This window comes from Xiphophorus maculatus, chromosome 19 (genome assembly GCF_002775205.1).
Source record: "Xiphophorus maculatus strain JP 163 A chromosome 19, X_maculatus-5.0-male, whole genome shotgun sequence".
NCBI lineage: Eukaryota > Metazoa > Chordata > Actinopteri > Cyprinodontiformes > Poeciliidae > Xiphophorus > Xiphophorus maculatus.
The window spans coordinates 24,833,918-24,858,528 of NC_036461.1; the positions used below are offsets into that span (position 1 = coordinate 24,833,918).

At 40.8% G+C, this 24,611-nt stretch overlaps 2 protein-coding genes across 6 annotated transcripts; one reads left to right on the top strand and one right to left on the bottom strand.

Moving 5' to 3' along the window:
* Window positions 1–124: 124 nt before the first annotated feature.
* LOC102236319 (atypical kinase COQ8A, mitochondrial-like) lies at window positions 125–19,558 on the top strand. Of its 4 annotated transcripts, none has more exons than XM_023353064.1 (15): window positions 125–400; window positions 777–879; window positions 3,581–3,889; window positions 4,008–4,074; window positions 6,172–6,243; window positions 7,526–7,651; window positions 9,380–9,465; window positions 9,562–9,702; window positions 9,788–9,869; window positions 10,031–10,124; window positions 11,377–11,518; window positions 12,566–12,673; window positions 14,328–14,393; window positions 15,740–15,819; window positions 16,241–16,325. In XM_023353064.1, exons 1-14 carry the CDS (start codon window positions 234–236, stop codon window positions 15,770–15,772), a joined length of 1,596 nt encoding a protein of 531 aa, XP_023208832.1. In that variant the 5' UTR covers window positions 125–233; the 3' UTR covers window positions 15,773–15,819; window positions 16,241–16,325. The 4 variants fall into 4 exon arrangements, with proteins under 4 accessions (XP_023208832.1, XP_023208831.1, XP_023208830.1 ...); XM_023353063.1 differs by lacking the exon at window positions 15,740–15,819 and adding an exon at window positions 16,775–19,558 and having other exon boundaries at window positions 127–268; window positions 16,241–16,327; XM_023353062.1 differs by lacking the exon at window positions 15,740–15,819 and adding an exon at window positions 16,775–19,558 and having other exon boundaries at window positions 128–499; window positions 16,241–16,327.
* LOC102236570 (zinc transporter 2-like) lies at window positions 17,407–24,602 on the bottom strand. Of its 2 annotated transcripts, XM_005799270.3 has the most exons (8): window positions 24,401–24,602; window positions 24,136–24,311; window positions 23,821–23,967; window positions 22,998–23,151; window positions 22,076–22,268; window positions 20,933–21,038; window positions 20,710–20,838; window positions 17,407–20,631 (listed from the first exon to the last, which is right to left on the bottom strand). In XM_005799270.3, exons 1-8 carry the CDS (start codon window positions 24,463–24,465, stop codon window positions 20,513–20,515), a joined length of 1,089 nt encoding a protein of 362 aa, XP_005799327.2. In that variant the 5' UTR covers window positions 24,466–24,602; the 3' UTR covers window positions 17,407–20,512. The 2 variants fall into 2 exon arrangements, with proteins under 2 accessions (XP_005799327.2, XP_023208834.1); XM_023353066.1 differs by lacking the exon at window positions 22,998–23,151 and having other exon boundaries at window positions 24,129–24,311.
* Window positions 24,603–24,611: the final 9 nt, after the last annotated feature.

The following is a 24,611-nucleotide window of genomic DNA, read 5'->3' on the forward strand; positions in this document are numbered from 1 at the left end:
ATTCTGCTTTTTGTTCACGTAAAGAAACGTCCGACTCCAGTAATCACGTGATACTAAAAAAAAAAAAAAAAGAAAGAAAAGAAAAGAAAAGAAATGGGCGGGAAGCTCGTGGGCGCCTGGTGCGTGCAGCGGCTCGCGACCCGCCCTGAGCCGACACGTCAGCGGGCCCACGCAGGCAGCGAGCAGCAGCGGCAGCGGCTGACAGATTGCGCGACCAGGGTAGCGGTTTGTTGATGGTCGAGGTCGCTGAACTTTGCCTCGCTGGACGGTGTGTGCTGAATCTCCCTCTGGAAAGCCATTTGCATGCCCCGCGGCGTGTCGCCCCGCCGCATTGTCCCGCAGGAGCTTTTCTTTTCTTTCCTTTTTCTTTTCCTGTAAGGAATTGTCAAGTCAGACCAAGGTGAGAGGGGGACTTGTGTTGTGCCACTGCAGTTGCGCAATGCTCGCTGCTCTGCATGCGCTCTGAGCTGAGGCGACGTGTTAAGAAAAGCTGCTGGTGGTGAGTGGAAGTTGTGGCTCTTTTGTTTGTCCAATCGGCTCTGAAATCCATATTCTCCGTCTCCATCGTCTCTGGTTTTCTTTTTTGAGCTTACACAGAATTTTTAAATTTAATTTATTTTTAAACCTTCTTCCCTTCTTCCTGTTTGTGTTTACATTGTTTAGCTAAAGCGTGGTGTTGGTGGTTGTGGTGTATTTACAGGATGGCTGCTTAAAACCATTGATGGTTTGCTCACCAAACCTTCTCTTTAGATAGTTTTTTTTTTCCTTCTGTGCAGGTCACTGCAGGGTAACATCATGACAGGGGACGCAGTGGTTTTGAGGGGCCTGAGCTGGATAAAACAGGCAGCTAGCAGAGGCAGCCCCAGCAACCACAGGCTGGTAAGCATCCACTCCACCATCGGATCGCCAAGGGTGCGTCCGATATTAATATCTGTATCGGTTTTGATATTTGAAAAAAAAAAAAAAATCGGTGGTTGTGCCTGATCCATTCGGTTTAATTCTATGCGTTGTTTTCTGAGTGTTTCATTATTTATTTTTGCATTACGTTGAATGGAGTTTCTGAACGATTTGAAAGAATTCGCAGTTTATGTTTTTACATTTTTGGCAAAACAACCTTTTGTTCTTGTCAGTTTCTTTAGTACTTATTTTACACTGACTGAACAAGTTAAAGTTGTGTTGTTTTAACATGTTTGACCAAGCTTGTGTAGTTTTTGGTGTCACACACTGCAAAGTTATCAGATAAATTTGTGTTTAAAAAAAAAGTAGGTGAGTAAGTCGATTTTGCTCCGTTTTTCTGTATCGGACCGATATCAGTCGATACTAGATCTGAGATATCGGAAGTGAAAAAAGTGGATCGTGCATTCCTACCTGTTCATTTTCTGTTTGCTCTAAAACTACTCCATCCAAGAACCTGCAGCCCGGATTTCCTCCTTCTGTGTGTCGGAGTCTGACCTTGATGATAACAGAAACTCGCTGGGAGAAACCTGATTGGTGCGTCTCGCGTCGTAAAGTTAAATAACTGTTACAGATTTTCTTCAAGCGCGTTTCGTGTTTATGTTTCACATGCAGCTGCATGTAAGCCTGCAGAGACGGTGCTTTGCCTTAGCTGACGTTGAACAGCTACAATTGTCTGTTATTCTGTGCAGCAGCTTTTGTAGTTGCTCTACTTTGCAAACCTGATCGGGGGCTCAGGTTGGAAATTCATTGCATTGACCCCACTGCGTTTCCCCCAGGCCTTCAAAAACTGATTTTGATTTCAGTTTTTGCCGGAGTTGTGTTTTTGTGCCTAAAATGACCAGGTTTTCTTTTTGTTTGTTTGTTTTATCTGCAAAGCATTCAATGAAGTGTAGTTTTGATGACTCAAAAGATCCTATTTTTTATTTGGCCATAAATAAAAACAATTTGGATTGTATGGATGAAGTTATTATCTAACCAAAACAAAATAAAAGGCTAAAAGGCGAGTTTTTGCTGTGACACGTCATAAGTACTTCATTTTAGTACCAGAGAGAGCAAAGCAACCCCACAGTATGATAACACCTCCACCGTGTTTTACTGTAAAACCAACGCGCTTTTTGTTTGTTTGGTCGTTTAATTTTGACACATATGAACCCTGGATTCCTAAAGTGTTAAATTTTAACTCCCCTCACTGGACACTGGACAGGTCACTGGTTCGTCACAAGACCAACATCCAACCATTCACACACACACACACACACACACACACACATAATTAAGAATTTCCAGTTAACCTGACTCAACACGTACCTGGAGAAAACCCAGACATGCACAACGAGATGAGATTTGAACCCAGCAGCACTAACCACTGGTCTGCAGTGAACTTTTTTTTTCTTTTTTTTTTTTGTAAACGTCTCTTGTAAGAAGCCTTTGTTACAGACATTTTGTATCCTGTTTTGTTTCCATTCTTCAGTCTTCATGTCCACCTCAGGTTTGGCCAGAATAGCTTCACGTGCTTCGCGCTGCAGTGGGTGGTGTGCGGCGAAACAAACACTTCAGTTTTGTTTCGGTTGCTATGAGATGTTTATGTTTCGATGACCTTGAGTAAAAATATCACAGTTTCTGACACTTGTAACTAAAAAAAATGCAGAAGATGATCTAATTGTTTTTATTTCGAACTAGAAAAGCAACAGCAATTCCTACTAATGCTGAAATAACATATTGAGTATTAACGTTAGCTGGCTGTGCCATAGATAGCTGAGTTTTTTTTTAGTTGCTGTTTTCATTTTGATACCTAGACTTTAAATGAAACAAAAATCTTTTTTTCTTTTTTTTGAAGATTACATTTTTGAAAAATCTGGATATATTTTTTTCCCACCAATGTCTCTGCAGTTATGATTGATTTCGGCACGCCCGCTGTCCTCATCTTGCCTGACTAGCGTGTTTAACGGCTTCTATTTGTTTAGGTTTTCAATTCAGGTCAACTGTACGGTGGAAAATTGGCGTCAGGCTTTTTTTTTTTTTTTCATAACAAGAATAAAGTTGTAATATCAAAAGAACGAAGTAGTAATTTCATGAGAAATCCAACAAGAAAATAAAATGAAGATTGTTGAGCATCCTGTGAAGTTATGCTTTGGTTTCAGTTTTACACATGGTAGTTAATTTTTTTTAACACAAAAGTATCAAATTATTATCACCAGCAGGACTTTGAGATGATTGAGCAACGATTGAGTGTATTTCAAAGAACACCACACACACCGAGGTCCAGAAGCTTTTTTTCCTCATTAAAATACATTTCTCTAGGACGTTCTTCTGGTAAAAATGTGTGTTTATTTTGCGAATATTCTGACCGTATTCTCGTAATTAAACAAAAAATCTCAACCCCAGTGCTCCGTCGTACAGCTCACAGAAGGGATGATTGAAATAAAAACCATTTATAGTCTAGAAAATAGAAGAAAGCAAGTGGGGGAAAAAACATCAAAATCGGATCTGGAATTTTTTTTTAAAAAAGAAATTTTATTTCTAAACCCTGTTGTCCAACCCTGGCATGAGCGCCAGTGTTTTTCACGAAAAATGTCATTAAAATTTATGAAACAGCTTCCTCTCTCCTGTTTTTATTGGACAGACTTTCAACACGCAGATGGACTGCGGCGTCCTCAGAGCCTCGCCAGCTCAGTTCCTCAGATACTCCACCGTGGGGTCGTACCTCGGCTCCTGCTTCACCGGAGGGGTGAGCAACGCTCACGGGGCGTGCGGCGGACAAAGACCCGGTGCTGGACACACGAGGTACCGCAGGAACTGGTCGGGTCAGCTGTACTCTGGACACACGCGGCTCTTTAACCAGGACAACTCCACAGTGGGGCGGCTGACGGCGGAGGACATCGAAAAAGCAAGAAGCGCCAAGAAAACCGAAGCAAAGCAGTATCAACAAGCGGTACTGTGCCTTTAAAAGACAGTAAATAATGTCGGGTTTTTAGAATGGAAGGGCTCATGAATACAAGAAGTAAAAAAAAGTTATTTTGTTGTTGAAGTTTTGTCCTCCTTTTGTTTAGCTGAGTGAAAATGCTCGGGAGAGGAAAGTGCCGGTCACACGGATAGGAAGGCTGGTCAATTTTGGAAGTAAGTGTTTTTAAGTTTTCTTTTTATGTAAGAAATTTGTGGCTGATTTCCAATATTTTTGTTTTTAAAATCTTTGATCTGCCTTTAGGTTTTTTTTATGTAGGGGGTAGAGACGACGTCACACACTGACCATACGACAGGGTTTATATGAGTCAAAAATAGACATAAAATAATCGGATTTGACTTTTTAGCATCTTATGTCTGCAATTTTAAAAAAAAGTTAGTGCACCTAGCTCCACTCACTGTGAACAGTGGGTGTTTCCTAGAAAATGATAGATATTTACCTTAATCACATTTCCAGAAATGCTTCCATATCCAGAATGTTCCATTAGAGACATAAACTAAAAAAAACCTGAGAAAAGACAAACTGAGCAACTTTGCAGTACTTCACTCAGCCTTCCTGCTATCTACTGTGATTGTCTCTGGATTATTTTGAAAATTTGACCAAGACGGACCAAACTGAAGTCGCATTACTTGACCAACAAGATCACCAACATCCTTCAAATCCTCAAATTTAGGTCTTAAAAAGACTTGTACATCCAGATTTTTTAATATAAGATCCCCCAAAATAACATGTATAAATTTTTTAAATTTGTTGCTTCTTCCATCAAAAATTGCTTTAATCTTGTAAGTTTTTTTTTAATGAATCTTAACCTTTATTTGTTTTGTCCCATGTATTTTGGGTTAGAAACCTGGGCGATGAAACCCCCAGAAGAGCAAACGTTCTGGTGGGAACCAATTTACTGCCGGACCCTGAACCTTGTTGCCGTTTGTGCTGGGAAATTAAATGAAAATGCTCTCATTACCTACCATCTTGTTTATTATATAAAAAAACGTATAAATCATGTTTAACCAGGTTAAGTTTGAAAACAGGAGCTTTAATTAATATTTCCATGTGTAGCGGAAGTGTAAACTTTGAAGGGAGGTGACATACTTTGCAAAGTAATTAACTCGCTTTCCAGAGCTGGAAAAAAGAAAAGAAAGCCACTTTAAGTTGGTAAAGTTATATGTAACAAGCTTATTTTAAAAGTTAACTCACTGTAGTTTAAATTAGGAAATTCTGTGGCTGTCAAATGATGACATTAAGTTACTGTAAATGTCGGGAACGCCTGTATGTGGGGGTGGGGGGGAAACAGGATTTCAGAGCCGCCGGTCCAGCTGAAAATCTTCCAATTCAGCTCCCCGCTTTACGTCTCGGTGCATCCTCACTTTTCTTCCTCCTGCACCGACACGTTGGTACAGAAAGTGACTGGCAGGGCGTAAAACCGTACCGCCGGCTTGGCCGTCCATCCGTATCCTTGAGCCACATTTGTCCCCGAGAATGTGCTGTGGAGCCGGTGTAAGATCACCAGGCAGGTGCAGAGACCAGAGCTCGGCTCTCTGACTGGGTTTCACGGCGCAGGACGGTTAATCCCTGTTCTCACGTTTTCTTCTTTGACCCTGCAAATTATTCTCTCTCCTTTTGTGCTTTTATTTATTTACGTTTGCATTTCCCAAACAAGTTCAGTGACTCAGAAATGTTCTTAAAAGTGCTGTAATAATCCTTAGCGACTCTCACATTTTATTAGGTAACGCAATCATTTCTGGGGAGACAAAAAAAAAATTGAGCAAGCAGATTGTGCAATCTTCCTCCGTAGCTGCAAAGGCTCATGGGAGAATAACAAGTTGGTTTGCAGGAGATCACCAAGAGTAAATGTGTTATGAAAGTACAAACCTCAGCTACCAGAAAGCCAGAGTGTTTTAGTTTTGTTTCAGTGAAGTGTGAACAGAACAAAGTTTTATTATAGATTTAGTACGGAGAGGGTGAACTTGTTGTCTTACTCAGCAGATTTTTCTTTTTGCTGACTCGCTCCCTCACAAGAATGGAAGTTCAGGCTACCAGCAGCTGAGGGAAAAGTTTCCGGGACGTGCCGACAATCTGGCTAGTTTAAAAACCTTTCTCTTGGCCTCAGTGTCACCTCCCCGGTTTAAGAAACCCCGTTATCGCCTCCGTCGTCAAAGTCCAACTCGCTCCTGTGGGGCTTCCAGGCTGCCGATCTCGACCTCCGTTCTCGGCGAGCGTCGCCTCCGTTTTATCCTCGTGGTTTGTCTCCGCAGGTCTGGCGGTCGGACTCGGCATCGGAGCGATCGCGGACATGGCTAAGAAGAGTTTGAAGCTGAAACAACCAGGTAACAGGAAGTGAAGTGATGTTTAGTTTGTCGGTCAGTCGGCAGGGCGGATCTGCTGCTGATCTGACACAGCAGGAGTTTAGTTTGAGTCAACTTATCAGTGAGCAGCACCAGGCTAGATAAGCACTAAGATGAGCTCTGGGTTGACAATTGGACTTTGGTTTGTGTCGACGATAGACGTGTTGGGAAGTCCTGCTCCTGGATTTCTTGTTGTTCTGCTTAAAATCTTAAATCTAAATGAGCTAAACAGACGATAAACAGTGTCTTTATTTGTGTGTAAGCTTCTGTTTTCGATCGTATATCACTGTTGATATAGCACAGCTACAGACAACTATTTTTGCCCATTCCTCTTTGAGCTCAAGCTCAGTCAGATTGGATGTAGAACATCCGCTAACACGTTTTGCCACAGATTCTCTTCAGATTTCCGTCTAACAGGGGCATTTTACCTCAAGAAGTATCGCATCGTACTCCTGAGTGCACCTTTAAGGTCGTCTCCCTGCTGAAAGTTGTAAAAGTTGAACCTCCACCCTGAACTCTGAACTTTTTTTTGCCCCCATTTAACAGATTTTCTTCCAGAATTGCCGTGTATTTAGGCTCCAGCCTTCAACCTGGAGCAAAGCATCCCCACAGCATACTGCTGCCACCACTTTGTGCATGTTTTTTTCACTTCAGTTCTTAAATGAATCGTTTCAGAACAGCTGTGATATACAGGTGGACTCTGTTTACATGTTGGCTGCACTTGATTTTATTTGACTCCATCAAGATGGGGCCAGCTAAACGTGAAGTTATAACACACACCATATAAATAAAATACTCTAAAATTTGTGCCAAAATGTGGAAAAGTTCAACAGGTGTCAGTATTTATCGTCAGACTTTATAACGCTAACTGCGATTAAGATTTCTAAGGCCGGGAAAATAACCGTGAGAAGTAATGGTGTGTAAAAGTCAGAAATCTTCTAAAAGTATCAGAGATGTTTCTGTTTCATCTTATTTGAACGTCTGTCATATTTTTAATGTGAAACCTCTGGAAAAAAGCATCGTGGAAATGGGGAACCTCTGCTACCGAAGCTTACAGTCTGTCAGATTACCACACAGAGGTTGCTACGGAGACCAGAGTCTGGCACTTGACCTCTTCTTTACTGAGGGTCAATGAGCCACTCGACAAAACCCGACAACAGGATGTTCTTTGAAGCACCAGGCAGAGATAATCAGACAGGGGATGTGTTCTGAAACGTGCTCATTTTTGTATTTTTATATATATATTTTTAATGTTTTTTCAAAGGGAACAAAAAGGCCGTCCTGGACTCGAATCCCTTCCTCTCTGAGGCGAACGCTGAAAGAATCGTTCGGACACTTTGCAAAGTTCGAGGAGCGGCTTTGAAAATGGGCCAAATGCTCAGCATTCAAGGTGAGGCTGAATAGTTTCCCCTACGCTAAATTTCCTGTAAACTCTCAAAACGATTGTTTTATCGATGCTCCTTGAGCTGTTGGTCGAGTCAGGCTGCTGCACAATATGAATCCATATGTGTGTAAATGAAGCCTCTGTTAACGTCTGTCGGGGTTTCAGTTTCTTTAACCGACAAGCTGGATTCCCTCATCAGCGCTGAAAAAAGCGCAGGCCGGCTGAACGCACAGAGCGCCATTCCAGCTGAGCTGTTAGCTGCTGTAGGCAGCGGCTTAAGCCGACTCCGAGGTCGGCTGTGTTCACACCGCATGCATTACATTAGGCTGCTGTTTTAGCTCCCATGCGTCGCCCGTGCCGCTGTCAATTGTTTGTCATGTGAGCTCAATGACTGAAGCGTTTGTAGTCTGTAACATAAATCCCCTGTTTTCTGAAAGATAAACTCCTCCTGCAGCCGTTCGAAATCCCGCATGGACAGTCGCCGGCGTTTGTTTTGACGGCGACTCCTGAAACGGCCATTTTCTCGCTGTCAGGTTTCAACTTGTTCCCTTTGCTGTGGTTGGGAAACAGCCATTTAAGTAAGAAAGATTTAGGGAGAAAATAAAATCATGTTAAGCATGTGTTTTTATTATATTTCTACTTCTGAAGCTTCTTTCCTGTTTTTAATTGCGAATGTACATTTTGGTCAACTCGCGTTTTGTTTTTCGGGAGACTGTCTTGACTTGTTTTATGGATTTTAAAGTATGCTGTCATGCGACCTTTGAACTGCTGAGGCTGCGGGCCGTGTCTGTTAACCTGACCGTAGCATGCTGATTGTTCTGTTTCCAGCTCAAAGACTTGCAACGGATCAGACTTACTCTTAGGATTCTGTAGACTTCTATGTTATAAAAAAAAATAAAAATGCTGATTGATGACCCGTCAGGTATTTAATACAAGTCATTATATAATCTACATAGAAGACATGTTCTTCTTGACAACTTAATGAGACGTGTGTGTCTGGGTTTGGTCAAAATACCATAGGGCTCCTGTAATAGCCCTAAATGGCTCTAGAATGTTCTTTTTTGTGGTCCATTAGGACACATAAGTACAGTACACTCTTTCTCCTGTGCTGTCAAAACAAAGTGACCGTTGGTGCTTTTTACAGTCACTAGAAAAGAAAACAATTTTTCTCTGATAAGCAAAGAAAGAGTGAAATATTCTTCTTTCGTCCAGCTGATCAGCACTCAAAAACGTTTAGAGTTCATATAGAAGCTACAGTTAGCTTAAGCATTTAGCTAAAAAAAAAAAAAGCTAACAGCTGTTTCTGTTAGCTTGAGGTGAGTCTTTTCCACCGTGTGCAGTAAATTCTCACTTAATGTGAAAATACATTTTTGAGTTCATAGAGCAGTGACACAAATGTAAGTATTTGTTAAATATAGAAAAAACTATTTTTTAATTTTTAGCTTTAGCTGTTAAGTAAAGGAAGCTAAAAAATCTAGCTAGTAGCTGTGTGAGGTTTCAGTTAGCTTTGCCTAAATGTAGCTTTTTTTCTAACAAATAGACAAATAAAAGTTGTTTGTAACACTGGGTTACATCTTTTAAGGTATAAAGATTTAGCTGTTAGCCTCTTAGTTAAAGCTTTTATTGCATCAGGCAGCAAACGAACTTGCACATGCCCTGTGATTAAAGTTTATTTAACCCCAGTAGCTTGCTGAATATTAAGCTTACATTTGTTTTCTCCTTTTCCTCCATCAGACGACGCCTTTATCAACCCTCAGCTGGCTAAGATCTTTGAGCGGGTCCGGCAGAGCGCAGACTTCATGCCCACTAAACAGATGATGGTACAATTATCTCAATTAGCAGTACAGAAAAAATGATTTAGCTTCCAGTCTCTTCACTAGAGCTTTGGGGTTTTTTTTTTCGTCATCTACCTCCAGAAAATCATCACTAGCGATCTGGGCCCGAACTGGAGGGACAGCCTGGAGTACTTCGAAGAGAAGCCGTTTGCGGCCGCCTCCATCGGTCAGGTTCACTTCGGGAGGCTGAAGGACGGCAGAGAGGTGGCCATGAAGATTCAGGTGGGTGCGGTGTTTACGCAGCAGTGGTTTATCCGAGCACATCGTGCCCGCGTTCTGCAAACTGATGCCCCAAATGTTCCGCCAGTACCCGGGAATCGCCAAGAGCATAAAGAGCGACGTGAATAACATCATGACTGCACTGAGTTTAAGCAACGCTCTGCCTGAAGGTAACATTGTTGGAGGTTTTTTTAAAATTATTTTATCGCCTGTAAGATAACAGCTGCTATTGTGTGCAGGCGGTCAAGCCTGATAATACCTGTGTGCCAACCAAGAACACCTTGTCATGTACAACACTCCCCATCCCCTGTTTTTCACCTCAATTTCACAGGTTTGTTTCCAGAACATCTTATTGAGGTCATGAGTCGTGAGCTAGCTTGGGAGTGTGATTACATAAGGGAGGCAAACTGTGCCAGAAAGTTTCAGTAAGTCCTTCACTATTTTTTTTTTTTTATGGCAGATATTATAATATGTTTGTGTCAATATTTTAGAAGTTAATTAAATGACAGTCAAAGCATTTCTGATTCAGCTTCTCGTATTACATTTTGTGTTTTATATTTGCTTGCATTGTGATAACTGGGAGATATTTCTTGTCTGTTGTGCAGAAAAGAGCAAATCCTGAGTTAAATCTGTTTAACTCAGATTTAAATCATGATTTCAGATAATCATGATTTGTAATTATCTTAAATTAAAACAACAAAAAAAACTTGAGGTAGTAAAACTGAAAATGAGTTAAAGCAGGGGTATCCAAAGTGTGGCTCGAGGGCCATTTGTGGTTCCCTGAAGGATTTTAGAGATAACATTTTGTAAAAGGAACAAAAAATTAGATCTAAAGAAATAGATTCCCATTTATTAGCAATGTTTTGCATTCATTTAAATTTTGTAGTAACTAGAAACTCAAAAGCAAGTCTTACAGCCCATATAAGCATCTGGGTGGCTGTCTTTTCTTATATACAAGGATGCATTTATTTTTTCATGTCATGTTGAGTTTGTGCAAAGTTTTGGCTCTTTTAAAGCTTCAGATGCTCTGATAGTAAAGCCTTAACATCCCTCCAGATACAGTAAGTCAAAGTTCAAACGTCGCCGCTGACTTTCAGTCCGTCTTTGAAATCTGAAACAGTTTGTAGTTTTGAAACGGAAATTGTCTGCCACAGTAGTTTCTGTTATTTCCCTTCCATTAAACTGAACCTGAAGGTTTGAAAAGTGAAACTCCTGAAGCCTTGCGCTGCAGAAACTGGCCTCCACTTCTCTCTCTACCCTCCGTGTTTTCCAGGTTCCCTAGCTGCAGCCTGCAGAGCTGCGCCGCGTTCAGTGACAAATGCTTAATTTCCCAAGAGCTTGAGTTGATTTATGCTGGGGGTTAAGCAGAGGAAAAGGCTGATAATTTTATCAAAGTAAAATAAACAAAAAAAATAAATACAAACTAGAATTTAAAAAGTGCCACTGATAGCTTTGAGCCTGACATGCCAGGGTTTCTTTATTGGACAAAAGCAGACTGCACTCCAGTCTCACATTAGGACGGCTGCTCAGTGGACGAGAGTCAAAACTGAGGTATTTCTCTGCGGACAGAGAGAGAGAAACCTCCCTGGGGAGTTTGGTGCAGACTTACAGCTCGTTGAAATCGGCCCAGTCTTTATAAGTTATATCTGACCTTGTGCGCCTCTCTCTGCGCGACAGGCAGCTGCTGAAGGATCACCCGTTTTTCTACGTGCCCGATGTGATTGACGAGCTCAGCAGGGAGCGGGTCCTCACCACAACGCTGGTGTCCGGTTTCCCCCTGGACAAGGCCACGGACCTTCCTCAGGAGCTCAGGAATGAGGTACGCCTCGGAGATTCGGGGCACGCCGGGCCGAGTCAACACCGACGCATGGGTCCTTGTTGAAGTGTGAAAGATGACCGGGTTTGATCCGCAAAGGTTTTTAGGTTTTCACATAAAAACAAAATACTTTCATAAATGCTCAGTAAAAGCAAAATGACACCTGGATTTTAGAATAAAGGTGGCGACACATAAGTTCTTCCATAGAATCCTACAAGGACTTCTTGTAGCACCAGACCTGTGGAAAAACATGGCTGCAACCAACGATTAATTTAGTAATCAAATATTCTGACGATTAATCGATTTATCATTAAAAAAAAAATCACTTTCTGCAGATTTTTAATTTAACCATGTAAGCTTATTTTGTACAGTATTCAAAATATGTTGAAATACAAGTCAACAAATAATTCAATTACTTTTTTAAATAAGAAAATGAACATTTTAGGCAATAAAATTTTCATTTTCTTATTTAAAAAAAGCTTCATTATTTGTAGCAAAGGATGCATCTGCAGATAAAAGAAATATTTCTAACATCAACATGTGAAAAGCTCTGCCGTTTGTGCTTCACTTAACATCAACGCAGTGTATTGCTGATCTGATGATTATTTTTTGGATTAATCAATTAATAACTGAATAGAAAAACGTGCTTAATATGAGATTTATTTTTATTTATTTGTTTTTCACAGAATTTGAACCAGGTGAAGCTAAAACTATGCCGCTTTAAGAGTTTTGCGTAGAACATATTCACAAAGATTTTTTTTTTTATCTTAAATCCAAAATGTATGTGTTTTTTTTGTAAAGTTTTGTCTTAATTACTGATATTTGTCTTTATACTCCAGTTAACGATTAATCAATTACTAAATTAGTTGATGATTATTTCGTAATTGATCCATTATGATCCATCACAATAATCCGATTAATCGTGGAACCTTTTACGTGGAAAATCCCCAATCTGGTTGATGTTGTCCTTATGAGTAGCAGGTGATATTATATAATGTGTAGCATTAGTATTAATATAACTCCTAATAGCTGCTGGTTTCCACTCCCCAGATCTGTGAGCAGATCCTGATTTTATGCCTCAGGGAGCTGTTTGAATTTAGATTCATGCAGACCGATCCAAACTGGTCCAACTTCTTCTACAGCCCACAGATCCATAAGGTTTGTTAACCCGAGTGTCGCTGGTGTAAGATGTCTTCCCGTCTCGGCGGTGAGTGACGGGACCTGAGTGAAGTTGGCCCCCCCACCTTCTTCAAATTAGACAAAATTGGTGTCAATCATCTCGGCTACGTTTGTGCAGCAAAAATTTTCGTTTGTGCCGCTATCATTTTAAAGATATAAAGAAATGTTTTTAGAGGTCATCAAAGGTCAACCAGCCCCCCACCTTCTTCAAATCAGACGAAATGGGTGTCAATCAACTCGGCTACGTTTGTGCTGGTTTGTGCAGCAAAGATTTTTGTTTGTGCTGCTTCGGTTTTGAAGATATTAAGAAATGTTTTAGAGGTCATCAAAGGTCAACCAGCCCTCTTAATATCTTTAAAATGATAGCTGCACAAATGAAAATCTTTGCTGCACAAACCAGCACAAATGTAGCCGAGTTGATTGACACCCATTTCGTCTGATTTGAAGAAGGTGGGGGGGCTGGTTGACCTTTTGACCTTTACCCTTTCCTTATGTAACCAACTAGTGTAACTTACGAATAGATAAGTTGAGAAACTTAGATTTCAATGTTGAAGTTACGGTTAGTCTATCTTTCTAAGTTCAAAAAGGAGGATAATAAGTACAAACAACCATATTATCAAGAATGAACAGATTATTTAATACAACTTGAAACAGAATATTACGGTACAGTTTTTTTTTGTTCCAACATAAAGTGTCCACCTTTTTTATCAGGCAGTGTATTTTCTTTTGGTTCAGATTCCTTATAGTTCAGTTCGTCCTTTGGAAGTTTTGTTTTCTTAGTTCAGTAATTTAAGTCAGTCAGTCAAGTCTTTGTTAAATGGCCATGTGTTTCTTTGGATCCAAAATCTTATCTTATCCAGTGCAAAGTAGGCAGCGGATCCAGCAGTCCCAGGTCTTGGGTTGAACCCTGGAGCTCAGCAATCCAATCCAGGCCTGCGATGCTATGCAGCTGCACAGTCTTCAAAGTTGCATGGGGTTCTGAAAAAACCCACCAGAGAAAATCACAGTAAAAATGCGTTTTACTGCCAGGGATCAGGTCACGGATCTTCTTTTCTCTTAACCGTTACCGGAATTAATCAAGAATTTATCTTATAGCATGCAGTAATTCGCACAACGTGCTACTGCCAGCTACGGTTTTCTTCTTCTTCTTCTAATAGTTTCCTGCTGTCTAAACCAGAGTGTAACTCACAAGCCACCTGCTGGCGGTTTCTGGTATGACAAGAAAACTCAAAATGAAAATATAACTAAATTGCTGGGAACATTAAATAACAAAACAAAATCCTACAGAAATAAAATACCACTAACAGTACCACACATATACATGTGGGTTACACTTAATATCTTCAAAACCGAAGCAGCACAAACAAAAATCTTTGCTGCACAAACGTAGCCGAGTTGATTGACACCCATTTCGTCTGATTTGAAGAAGGTGGGGGGCTGATTGACCTTTGATGACCTCTAAAAACATTTCTTTATATCTTTAAAATGATAACGGCACAAACGAAAATTTTTGCTGCACAAACCAGCACAAACGTAGCCGAGTTGATTGACACCAATTTTGTCTAATTTGAAGAAGGTGGGGGGGCCAACTTCACTCAGGTAGTGACGGGTCGTCTCGTTTCCCTGTTTTCAGGTCGCGCTGTTGGACTTTGGAGCTACAAGAGGATTTGACAAGAAATTCACAGACAGCTACATCGAGGTAACTAGTGTGGGAATCAAACTTTTAGTTTTCACTGCTGCTGTACAGTGGTCAAGTAAAAAAAAAAAGAAATCTGGCCTCTGTGCACTTTTTTATTAATAATAAAAAAAAAAAAGATCTTTTTCTTTTTTCACAAAATAAAACCACGTTTAGTTCCAGAGGCGTTTGTTATCCTGCAGTAAAATAACATGTTCAAAAATGGACTGGGTGTTATAAAATGTTGTGCTGAAAACCTGAATTTGTAAAATTTGACAATATTTGGTTTTAAAACTTACTGATTACTAGCAGGAGAGTGTTTTAGTAGTCCGTGGACTGCCTGACAAAAATTAAATTATAAAGACTCCTCCATGTTTGTGGCTCCAGGTTCATTCTTAGGCCCTTTTTCTTTGTCAGAAAAAGAAAAAAGCGCTATACTTTGCTAGTAAATACAATATTTATGGTTATGGTGAGACAGATTCTCTTCATACAGGCATGCAGTTGGGAAAGCCTTGAGCGTTTAAACTTTCCTTTTGGCTTTATTTGTTGATCAGGAGGACAGCACATCCCTTTGTGTGGATGTGAATCCACTGGAATAAGAGCAGCGATCCTTCTGTGGGAGGAGGATGGTCTCATCTTAGTCTTAAAGGAGCACACAGCTCAAGACCCAAAACAAAAACAAACCCTTTATTATTTATTCAGCTCAGTCAGAAACTCATAATAAAAACAGAATGCAGGGGATGCTGTTTTCTTGGAATAATGTTTAAAAAAAGTCACACAGCAGTTGCATTGTAACAAGGAAGTTGAAACTTATTCAGTTCAGTTTATATGGCAAAAAATTTACAGCGAGGAAGTAGGTTCAGTGTATCATAGACGGCCAAAAGTTGCACAATAAGAGATAGATTTTAAAAATAACGAAAAAGAAAACCTTCAATAAATGTCATCTATGATTACCTTAAATAAATCGGTTATTTCAAAGTACTTGCTGTATTTTTTTACATGGTTTGGCGAGTCAGGAGCGACTCGTATGGTTTTTGTTCCCCATTATCACGATGACACATTTTTGACTAAAAAAGAAAATGTCTTTAAGAGGTTCAAGACTCTCTTTACTGCGTTTTCTGAATTGGATTATTTTCATGTAGCTTGTGCATTTTCCATACAGTTGTGTGTTTTTCCATGTGAGGTGGGTAATTGTTTTTATTGATCTGTGCAGCACTTTAAGCTGCTTTTAGTATGAACCAATCAAATTTATAAATTTGATTGGTTGATCGTTAATGCAACTTGTAGTCTGGAATATACGGTAGTTGAATGATTAAATGTGTAAATTGTTCACTAGAATTAAATGTAATTATTTGTTGATTATTTCATAGTCCAATGAATTGCTCTGCAGTGGGTGGGACTAACAAGTCTACGGACGAGGAGATTGGTCCGCAGCTCTACTGCTGTTCAGGTTAGCCAATCAGAAGTCAGGGTCTGTTTAAGGAGCCGTAGAGTTTCATGACTTTACCACAGGAAGAATGAAATAATAACTTAAGCAATTATATATATATATATATATATATATATACATATATTTCTATCAGTTTGTAACTTGACGTTTTAAGGAATGTTATCAATGGAACAACTTAGGTAAAAGGTTTTACTTAAACTCACATAAATATTCAGCTTCAAACTCATGTGCTGGACTTATAGTTTACCCAATTCATCCTGATACAGTTCAGTCACACCACAAGAGTCACATTAGATGCAGTTCCAGAGTCGGTTGATAATAAAGTTCCAGTTTGTTGAAAGTTGTGCAGTTAGAATCTTTATTTATTTATTTTAATTTCCATTAACCCAACCTTTATGTTTGGATCATTTTGTGCCTTCAGATCATTAAGGCAGCGGCGGATCAGAACCGAGAAGGCGTCCTGCTCCAATCCAGAGACATGAAGTTCCTCACAGGATACGAGACAAAGGTGAGAAACTCTTATTTAACTACAAGAGGCTGTGATTAAGTTGTTTTGGACCGCGTCTCTTTGTCGCAAAGACAGGAAAAGCGTCGGCGTATCGAACGTCCAATCAGAAGCAGGAAGCTGCTTTAAGAAGCTCTGGTTGTTTTTCACCAACAACCAGCTGAAATTCCTGCTGTCTGGATTTTGGGTTTATTTTTTTAAGCATTTAGAATTTGGATTTTAAATAATTTTGAGATTTATTTTAGTTAGTACAATTGTTTCATTGTAATAGTAATCAGTGGCCCAATATCCCCCCCTGTGTACGCTTAAGCCTCAGCTCAAAGAGAGCGACCAATCATAGGCTTCCCTGCTTTACACATCTCCTTAACGTGTTGCTTTGTAGCTGCTGCCCCCCCCCCACGTTGTTCCCTCCCGAACATTAACTCGGCCTCTGCTCTTCCTCTCTCGCAGTCGATGGAGAACGCCCACGTGGACGCCGTGATGATCCTTGGCGAGGCCTTCAACTCCCAGGAGCCGTTCGACTTCGGTGAGCAGAGCACCACGGAGCGCATCCACAGGCTCATCCCCGTGATGCTGCGGGAGCGTCTGACGCCGCCGCCGGAGGAGACCTACTCCCTCCACAGGAAGATGGGCGGCTCCTTCCTCATCTGCTCCAAGCTGAAAGCCAGAATCTCCTGCAAGAACATGTTCCAGGAGGCGTACAGAAACTACTGGAAGGACCGACGCCCCGATTCCGAACAGTGAAGACTTGTGTTACGTCGGGATTATCTTGAATTATTATTTTTTTGTATCATGTTGGAACAATTGACATGGCGTCGGCTCTGCCCCCATGCTGACGTAGAGCAATCCTCCCCCAATCATTCCAGGGCACTTGTCAGCAACTGACCAATCAGCGTTCCAGGTACAGTACTCCGACAATATTGACAGTATCTATCATAGAAAATACGCTGCAGTCAGAGAGATTTTGAGGAAAATAATAATCACTGTCCAAGTTGTCAGTGGGTAATATGCAATCCCGACGGCCGTCACCCAGAACATACAGAGGGCGGAATACAATTTATTACATTTCCAAAATCAAAAAGGAGTCTGGAATAACACAAGAAATGGATCATGAACTGCAGAACCACCTCACGTCCAGCTGAATGAAACTGATGAACGGGAACTACCACGTTAGTCAGCACCACGAAGGTAACTGGTAGTAAACATCCCAGTTTTTGTCATAACGATACTTACTGATAGCTCCGTGCTATCGATTCAGGGCTCCTAACGTCTCAGGCTCCGTGCTAAGACTTACCAGCTGTGTCCGAATTCAGGGTCTACAGCCTATGTAGGATGGGTCCTACATAGGCTGTATGTAGAACATACAGTATATCCTATGTGTTTATATATATAACATATAGTAAAGGGTGTTGCATAGTAAAAAAGGAAATCTGTTAGTGTGATTCTAAAATGTTCAAACGTGTATTGCACTTTTCTACAAGGAATACATATAAGCAAATTATTCATTTACAAATATAATACTCTCCAGATCTCAGATAAGACATTACGGTTAAATAAACCTATTATGTTTGAAGGCTTAACTTTTAATCAATCAAACCGATTTGCTCTGCTTTGAAATACGTTAGTAAACTAAACATTTTTCTACCAGATATTGCCCGTCTGAATAATATCGGTGTTTAACTTCCACTCACTGGGGAAAGCTAGCGGGAGTTTTTATAACAATGTGCCGGGAGTCGGGCGTTCTCCCCCGGTATACCGAACCTGGAGCGCCCGGCCAGCTAACAGCTGGCGAGGGGAGCTAGCTGCTAACGCAGCGGGAGCAGACATGTCCGAAAATGTCCGAGCAATATTGCAATTAGGTGACGTATTGATGAACCGAGCAGATACTTGAGACTTACATGCTTACATTCTCGCCTAAAAACGTTGTACCAAATCACGTTGTCATTTAAAGTGTAATATAGCAAAAATAATTGGTCGCTCTTCACCGCCATTGACGCTCTGCCTGAACGCCCTGTTGGGACCCGCAGTGAATTATGGGATATGGTGGGCCGTGAAGGTTACACCGGACCCAAACTCCAAATATGGGGGAAAGGAGGACTCATTTGAAGTAGTCTTGGAATTCGGACAGGCCTTGTCGCCACGCTATGACGTAACCGGTTTATAAGGCAAAAATGATTCAAAAAATGTCCAGGGCAACACATTGAGGTCCGTTAGTCTGCCTTAATAATTGTGTGGTTGTCGGAGGACTGCTCTACTTCCGCATGGGGGCGGAGCCGGCGTCATGTGGTTCCTTTTTATTCTTTTACAACTGTTACATGGTGGGGGAAAAGACGGAACAAAATGTATTCCAATAGCAGCTATCGTTGTCTTAATCGAGTGTTTGTTTTGATAACACCATCTTTAATCTCCATAAGGGTCGAATAGTTTGTACATATCCTTTAAGCCAATCTGTTGTTTGTACTGTATAACCTCCCTATCGTGTGTGGTGAGGGACTACACTCCACCTGATCTGAACCGTTAGAAAATAAACTAATCATGATGATGCTAAAGCAAGACACAAAACCCCCCAAGTATCCCAAAAAAATATGCACGGCGACACCTGATCGGTTAAAATCTTTAGCCATTTATTGTGGCAAACCCAGCGTTTGAATTTTTCTGCTTTAACTGAAGAAAAGCAGCAGAGATGTGTAAATCTCAAACAAATCTTTATGGAAATTAAACAAACAAACAAACAAAAAACTCTTCTTAGCCCCAAAGTAAGAATAAAAAGTTGATTTCTGCGGTGCCTTATGGTTGAGTGAGTGGAACTCACTGCTATGTTTTTGTTTTTTTTAATCCTGAGGGTTTTCTCAGCTGCTCCCTCCTCAAAGTGGGTTTGTTTACGGCCGCCATGATGGTGGAAATAATCTCGTTCTTTAACATAAACGCTCCTGAACAGTTGGTGAATAACGCTTTGTTTCCCCTCTGCCTTCCTCTTTCTGAGCCCTGCCTCTGACTCACTTGCAGAACAAAAAAAAAGGAAGTGCTACTTCTGTCTGAATGTGGTTTTAACATCACAGATGTTTCATTAACCCTTCTGAGTCCAGCAGACATGTTCAGCTCTTTGTCACATTCCTGCTTTTTTTCCTGACACAAGTTTTGCCACAAATACAGCCGTTACCTCCCACAAGATCTCAGTGAAAAGCGTGAATACTTTTGTAAATTTTTTCATTTTCAATAAATACGCGAAATGTTTCCATTTGTTTTCGAGTATTGAATTATTTAAATCTATTGCAGAGAGGGGAAGAAAGAAAAACTGCGTATGAATTTAAAGAGAACATTGGAGGTGGAAGCTAAGCCAAAGCTAGCAAAGCTTCGCTACATTAAGTTTTGCTAGCTAATGCTTCACTCTGCTTTCCCTGCCTCCTTTATCCAAACAGCAGGATCTGACCAGGCACGGATAATTAAAAAGTGGGGAGCACACCTTAAAACAGGCCCTACATATTATAATTGTCTACTTTTCTATAGCTCCAATGTGAATTGGCATCATGAACTGGATCGTCTCGATGCGTTGGCTGTGTTATTTATGGAGAAGAATGTTGCCAAAACCAACCCTGACTTCAACCAGTCATTCAGAAATTTGCTTCAGAAGGGAAATTGTATGTATAAAAAGTGGAATACAGTACAATATAATCTTGCTTAGGTTCTTTACATTCATGTAAATACATTGGTTTGATATATTAATATGTATATTTTAGAGTTATAGCCTCTCCTTTGAGAAAACCCATCTGGTTATTGTACAAATTTAGTTAACGTTGGCTACAATCTCATATTTACGCTGCGTTTATTAAAATTCATTGTCTCTACAAATAAATAAAAGGCAAAACCAAGTGAAAGCTTATACCCAATGCTTACAAAAGTGTTGTCCAGGTAACCAACCAATTTAAGTAAGCTTTACTTACTCTACAAATAAGATTGATTTAAAACAAATTAACCAAATCTTAGCAGGGGGCATATTTATTTATTCACTTGTCATTTGAGCAAACAATAAACTCAAAAAAAAAAATTTTTAATTTCATCCTGGAATAATAAGATTGACATTCATTTCCATGGTGTTTGGGTGAAAACTTTATGCATACTCCAAATAATGGACACAGCTTTTAAAAACCAGCTGCAGCTGGTTGCCACAGAGGGAGCAGCCAATCAGAATCATCTTTTGGATGAAGCCTTGCATCGCTCCACTTGGATTGTGATGCTGGAGAAACCAAACTTGGAACGAAGGAGCTTTGTTGCCTTCCTGAGGACGATCTGTGAATCCGCACCTTCATCTGTGAAGACAGACATTTTGTTGGCTATGATGAAGCGGGTCCTTGAACACCTGTGTGGCGTGTTTTATGTCTATCCACCTATAGCGATGTGTGCGGAAAGCAGAGAGTGGTCCATGTTGAGGCTCCATGTGTGCAAACCGTTAACGGCTTTGACTTCTCCCACGGACAGTAGCTGCTCTCTAACGGAGCCGACGCCCTGAGGAGCGCCTAAACGAGATCAACACACGGGCAGAAAGACGGCGCGGCGCCTGCTGTCAATAAGCTCCAGCCAGCAGCAACACATGCGGAGCAAAGCGTTTACCTTCCATCAGTATCCTGAACACGGCCTTCGAGACGGGAAGTGTCGTTCCGACGACGACGACTGAGAACAGGAAGGTGCAAAGGGGATCTGCCACTTTATACTCAGGCTGTTGGCGAGAAAGTATATTAGCTGAGGTCAACAATAAAGCACTAAAAGGCTGTTAACGTATGTATGAAGTACTGTGTAACATTTTTTATTCACATAACCACAAACTTGAGTTATGCAATTCGCTGTGGTAGCATGTTAGCTACGTTAATTCTGATTTGTTCTTTATGGTAATGTTTTTTGCTTGCATGTTTAGATAATTATTCCCTTCAGTTTTGGATGGTGTGCACCTGCAAAGATCCCCCCCTCCCCTTTCTGTAACCCTGGCAACAAGGAATTGTTTTTACAACCAGGAGCAGCTGATTAGCATCTTAAAAGCTTAAATCTTAAAGAATACAAAATAATAATATTTACTATATAGAAGTCCGGTAGACTTTGGACAACACAGGTATTTGATATTGGGTTTTTTTGGGTTTGAGCCAATACAAAGTCGATACAGTGCCAGTTTTACCGATATTGATACTGTATTGGCAAACTTCTGACATTTAGGCGTCTTTGTAGTATTTCGTTCGATTTATTTTATTCTATCCAAGGACAGAATTTGGGCTGGTTTTACAAATTTCTACAGAATACGTTAACACCTTGTAACCATAACTTGTGTGCAAATTTCTTTCCTAAATAAAGTGCAAAAAATTGTCCTTTGATGGAAAATCAAAACTGTTTTGAGGTAGATCAGAGATATTACAATACAAAAATGAACTAAAATTTCAAGAGGGAATCTAAAACTTAAGTATATATCCGATACGGACTTGATATTGACTTTATCGATATTTTATATAGGTCCGCCCACTTCTATTTAACAATCTATGGCAAAAATAATGTATAAAAGTTAAGCGTCTGGTTTTCAAACTCAATGAAATACGTTGCCGTTTATGGTGGCAAAATGTAGAAAACTTCAAGGGGTAGAAATACTATTTCCAAACCAGTGTGAAAGACACAGCAGATCTTCAGTCAAAGTGAAGTTATGAATCAGAAGCTGGGAGCTGAGAGGATACGTCTGGACATGTTACTCTGCTCTGGGATTTTACTGAAACTCGCCCAGAAGTGAATGATGCTAGCAGCCAGGAGGACGCCGACACTCTGCAGCAGGTCGCCCAACACGTGGACGAAGGCCGCCTTCACACTCGCGTTGCCGTGGTGACGACCCCGAGTCCGTTTGTCCCTCTGCGCTATGGGGACCTCGTGGTTGTGGCCGTGTGAGGCACCGGACTGATGAAGAATCAGAACCATCCTGCATGAGTTAAAGGTCCACGTTAGTTACAGGGTTCGCACTGTTTTCCCTGTTGATTCAAGCATTTTCAAGGTAAGTTATCAAACTTTTCCAGCACCACACTTAGGAGATAAAAACAATCCAAATGAACTAAAAAAAATAAATAAAAAGACTGTTTCAATTCATTATTATATGACAATCTATTATTGTTATTAATAATGTCTACAGGAGCCACCAAGAAAACTAAAATATAACATTTATGTTTGGAAATGTCTCTCACATCCTACACACCTGACGTACACAGATCAATAAGTTATTAAGCTGTTAGGAAAATAAATATTACAAGGAAACAATCCTAACAAATCAGGTTAAAAGAAATGATGTTCCTGCTCAAATAAAATGCTAAAGCACAAGATGCAAAGATAGTTAAAAGAAAGAAAAAAAAACTAAAAAAATGTCACTAATTTTTTTCTTTCAGTCAGCAAACAGGAATTATCTTGGTAATTCAAACTGACTGAAAGTTTAGTCTGATTTAACGTCAGACTTTTTATTAGGCGCATGAAAATATCTGGTTTCCAACCGTAGGTAACGTTTTACAAATCTAGGCTTTTTAGTCAAACGGTAGATTGCACTTCATTACAAAACTGTGCAGAATGAATATCCAGCACCTTCAAGGATTTTCAAGCACCTGCGGGAACCCTGAGTTTAAGAACAGGGTTCGTTTGGCTGAAATAATCGCGGCTCACTCACAGGACGTTGACAACCACGGCGCAGGCCGAGGTCACGAGCATGATCTGGCCGTCGATGTCGTACTCGCCCTCAGCGATCCTCTGCACGGCTGAGAAGACCAGAACCGCCGTCACGGCCCAGACCGACACGATGGAGAGGAACATCCCCAGAATCTCTGCACAGCCAAACAGCTTTAAATGTGTGAAAGCTCCGATGTTACTGAACATCTGAAACGTTCATAGAAAATCCTATTCGAGCGAGTTATTTTCTACTTTTTATTTTTGCTTTATTGTCATTTAAAATTTATCAATAGTTCCTTTGGTGAGAATAGTAACCCGTCACTTCCTGTTCTCTCGGTGTATAAATTTGACCTGACGGAGATTTGCCTCGTTCTGTTAGCCACTAGTAAACCAGACTTAACTAGGTCAGATGAGACTGCTTGAATAAGAGGGAGCGCATGGTGGAGGATTTGTGATGCTGGGAGTTTGTGTCGCATCCAACAAGAATCAGCAGATTTGAAGTAAATTGTAAGGAGTCATGAGTAAACTGTGAATGGGCAATCAGCGAGTAACGCAGCAGGGCACTGACAGAAACGGGGAGCACAAGTGAATTTTTTTTTTTGGTTGACTTTTGTTACCGCCATTAAATGGATACGTTCAAAAGCACATCCTCATCAGGCAGGCACAAAGCATTAACTTTTATATCGGCGTATTGACAATATCTACATTTTCAGTCTTCAAATTACAGTTGGAAAAAAAAACACAAATTGTGTACGTTTTCACACGGCTTGATGGAAAACGTGTCGTTCTGCCACAGAAAGCTGGCAGCTCTCGCTCAGTCCCACCTGCTCGGTGCCAGCCGAAAGTCATGGTTTGAGTTTGAGGCCTGGACGAAACCTCCAGGGAGAAGATGCTGATCACGATGCTGCCGAAGTCCGTCAGAAGGTGAGCCGCGTCCGTCATGATGGCCAAACTGTGAGCCGCGTATCCGCCTGGAGGACAAAAGAAGAAAATAAATGAAAGCATCTTATCGTTTTTATTTCAGCTCACACCTTTTTCTTTAAACACGAGAAAATCCTAAAGATAAATCCGGCATGTTCTTTCAACAAAATTCAGAAAAAGCAAAAATAAAGAGGCACAGGAAATTACTTGCATCTCACCGATCACCTCTCCGGCCATAAAGACGAGGCTGACGGCGCACGCGACAAGGAGCTTCCTTCTGGCCACACGTCTCGTCTTGTTCTCAGACTTTGACACGTCGCTCGACTCCTGCCCCGCGCTGCAGTCGTCTTCACTGAGCTCCGAATCCGGATTCCTAATCCCCATAGGACTCGACCTGCCAGGTAACACAACATTTCAGATATTTCAGTCGACACTAGAGAAGCGAACCGTTCGGAAATGTCGAGACGAGACGGTTGCAGGCACCTTGTGAGAGGCTCCAGGTAAGTCTCAACGAGGAGCTGTGTTTCCGAGTCAGACGGCAAGTCCATACTTTCAGGTGTTTTTGCCTTAGAGCTTGGAAACCTGCCACCTGTTCTAACACACGTTATCTGGCAAGGGTGGAGCGCTACGGGAGCCAATGATGGGAGTGATGCAAATAAAAAAGAAAAAACACTCAAATATTTTTATGTTGGCC

What these genes read in the sequence shown, in the direction of transcription:
- LOC102236570 (XM_005799270.3), bottom strand. Translation starts at nt 24,465, where the DNA reads ATGGACTTGCCGTCTGACTCGGAAACACAGCTCCTCGTTGAGACTTAC. An exon ending in TTTCGGCTGGCACCGAGCAG is followed by an intron (nt 23,152 to 23,820) that starts GTGGGACTGAGC and finishes TTGGCTGTGCAG; the next exon opens with AGATTCTGGGGATGTTCCTC. An exon ending in TTCCGCACACATCGCTATAG is followed by an intron (nt 20,632 to 20,709) that starts GTGGATAGACAT and finishes CTGTCTTCACAG; the next exon opens with ATGAAGGTGCGGATTCACAG.
- LOC102236319 (XM_005799269.3), top strand. Translation starts at nt 234, where the DNA reads ATGGTCGAGGTCGCTGAACTTTGCCTCGCTGGACGGTGTGTGCTGAAT. An exon ending in ACAGCCCACAGATCCATAAG is followed by an intron (nt 12,674 to 14,327) that starts GTTTGTTAACCC and finishes CCCTGTTTTCAG; the next exon opens with GTCGCGCTGTTGGACTTTGG. An exon ending in TCACAGGATACGAGACAAAG is followed by an intron (nt 16,328 to 16,774) that starts GTGAGAAACTCT and finishes CCTCTCTCGCAG; the next exon opens with TCGATGGAGAACGCCCACGT.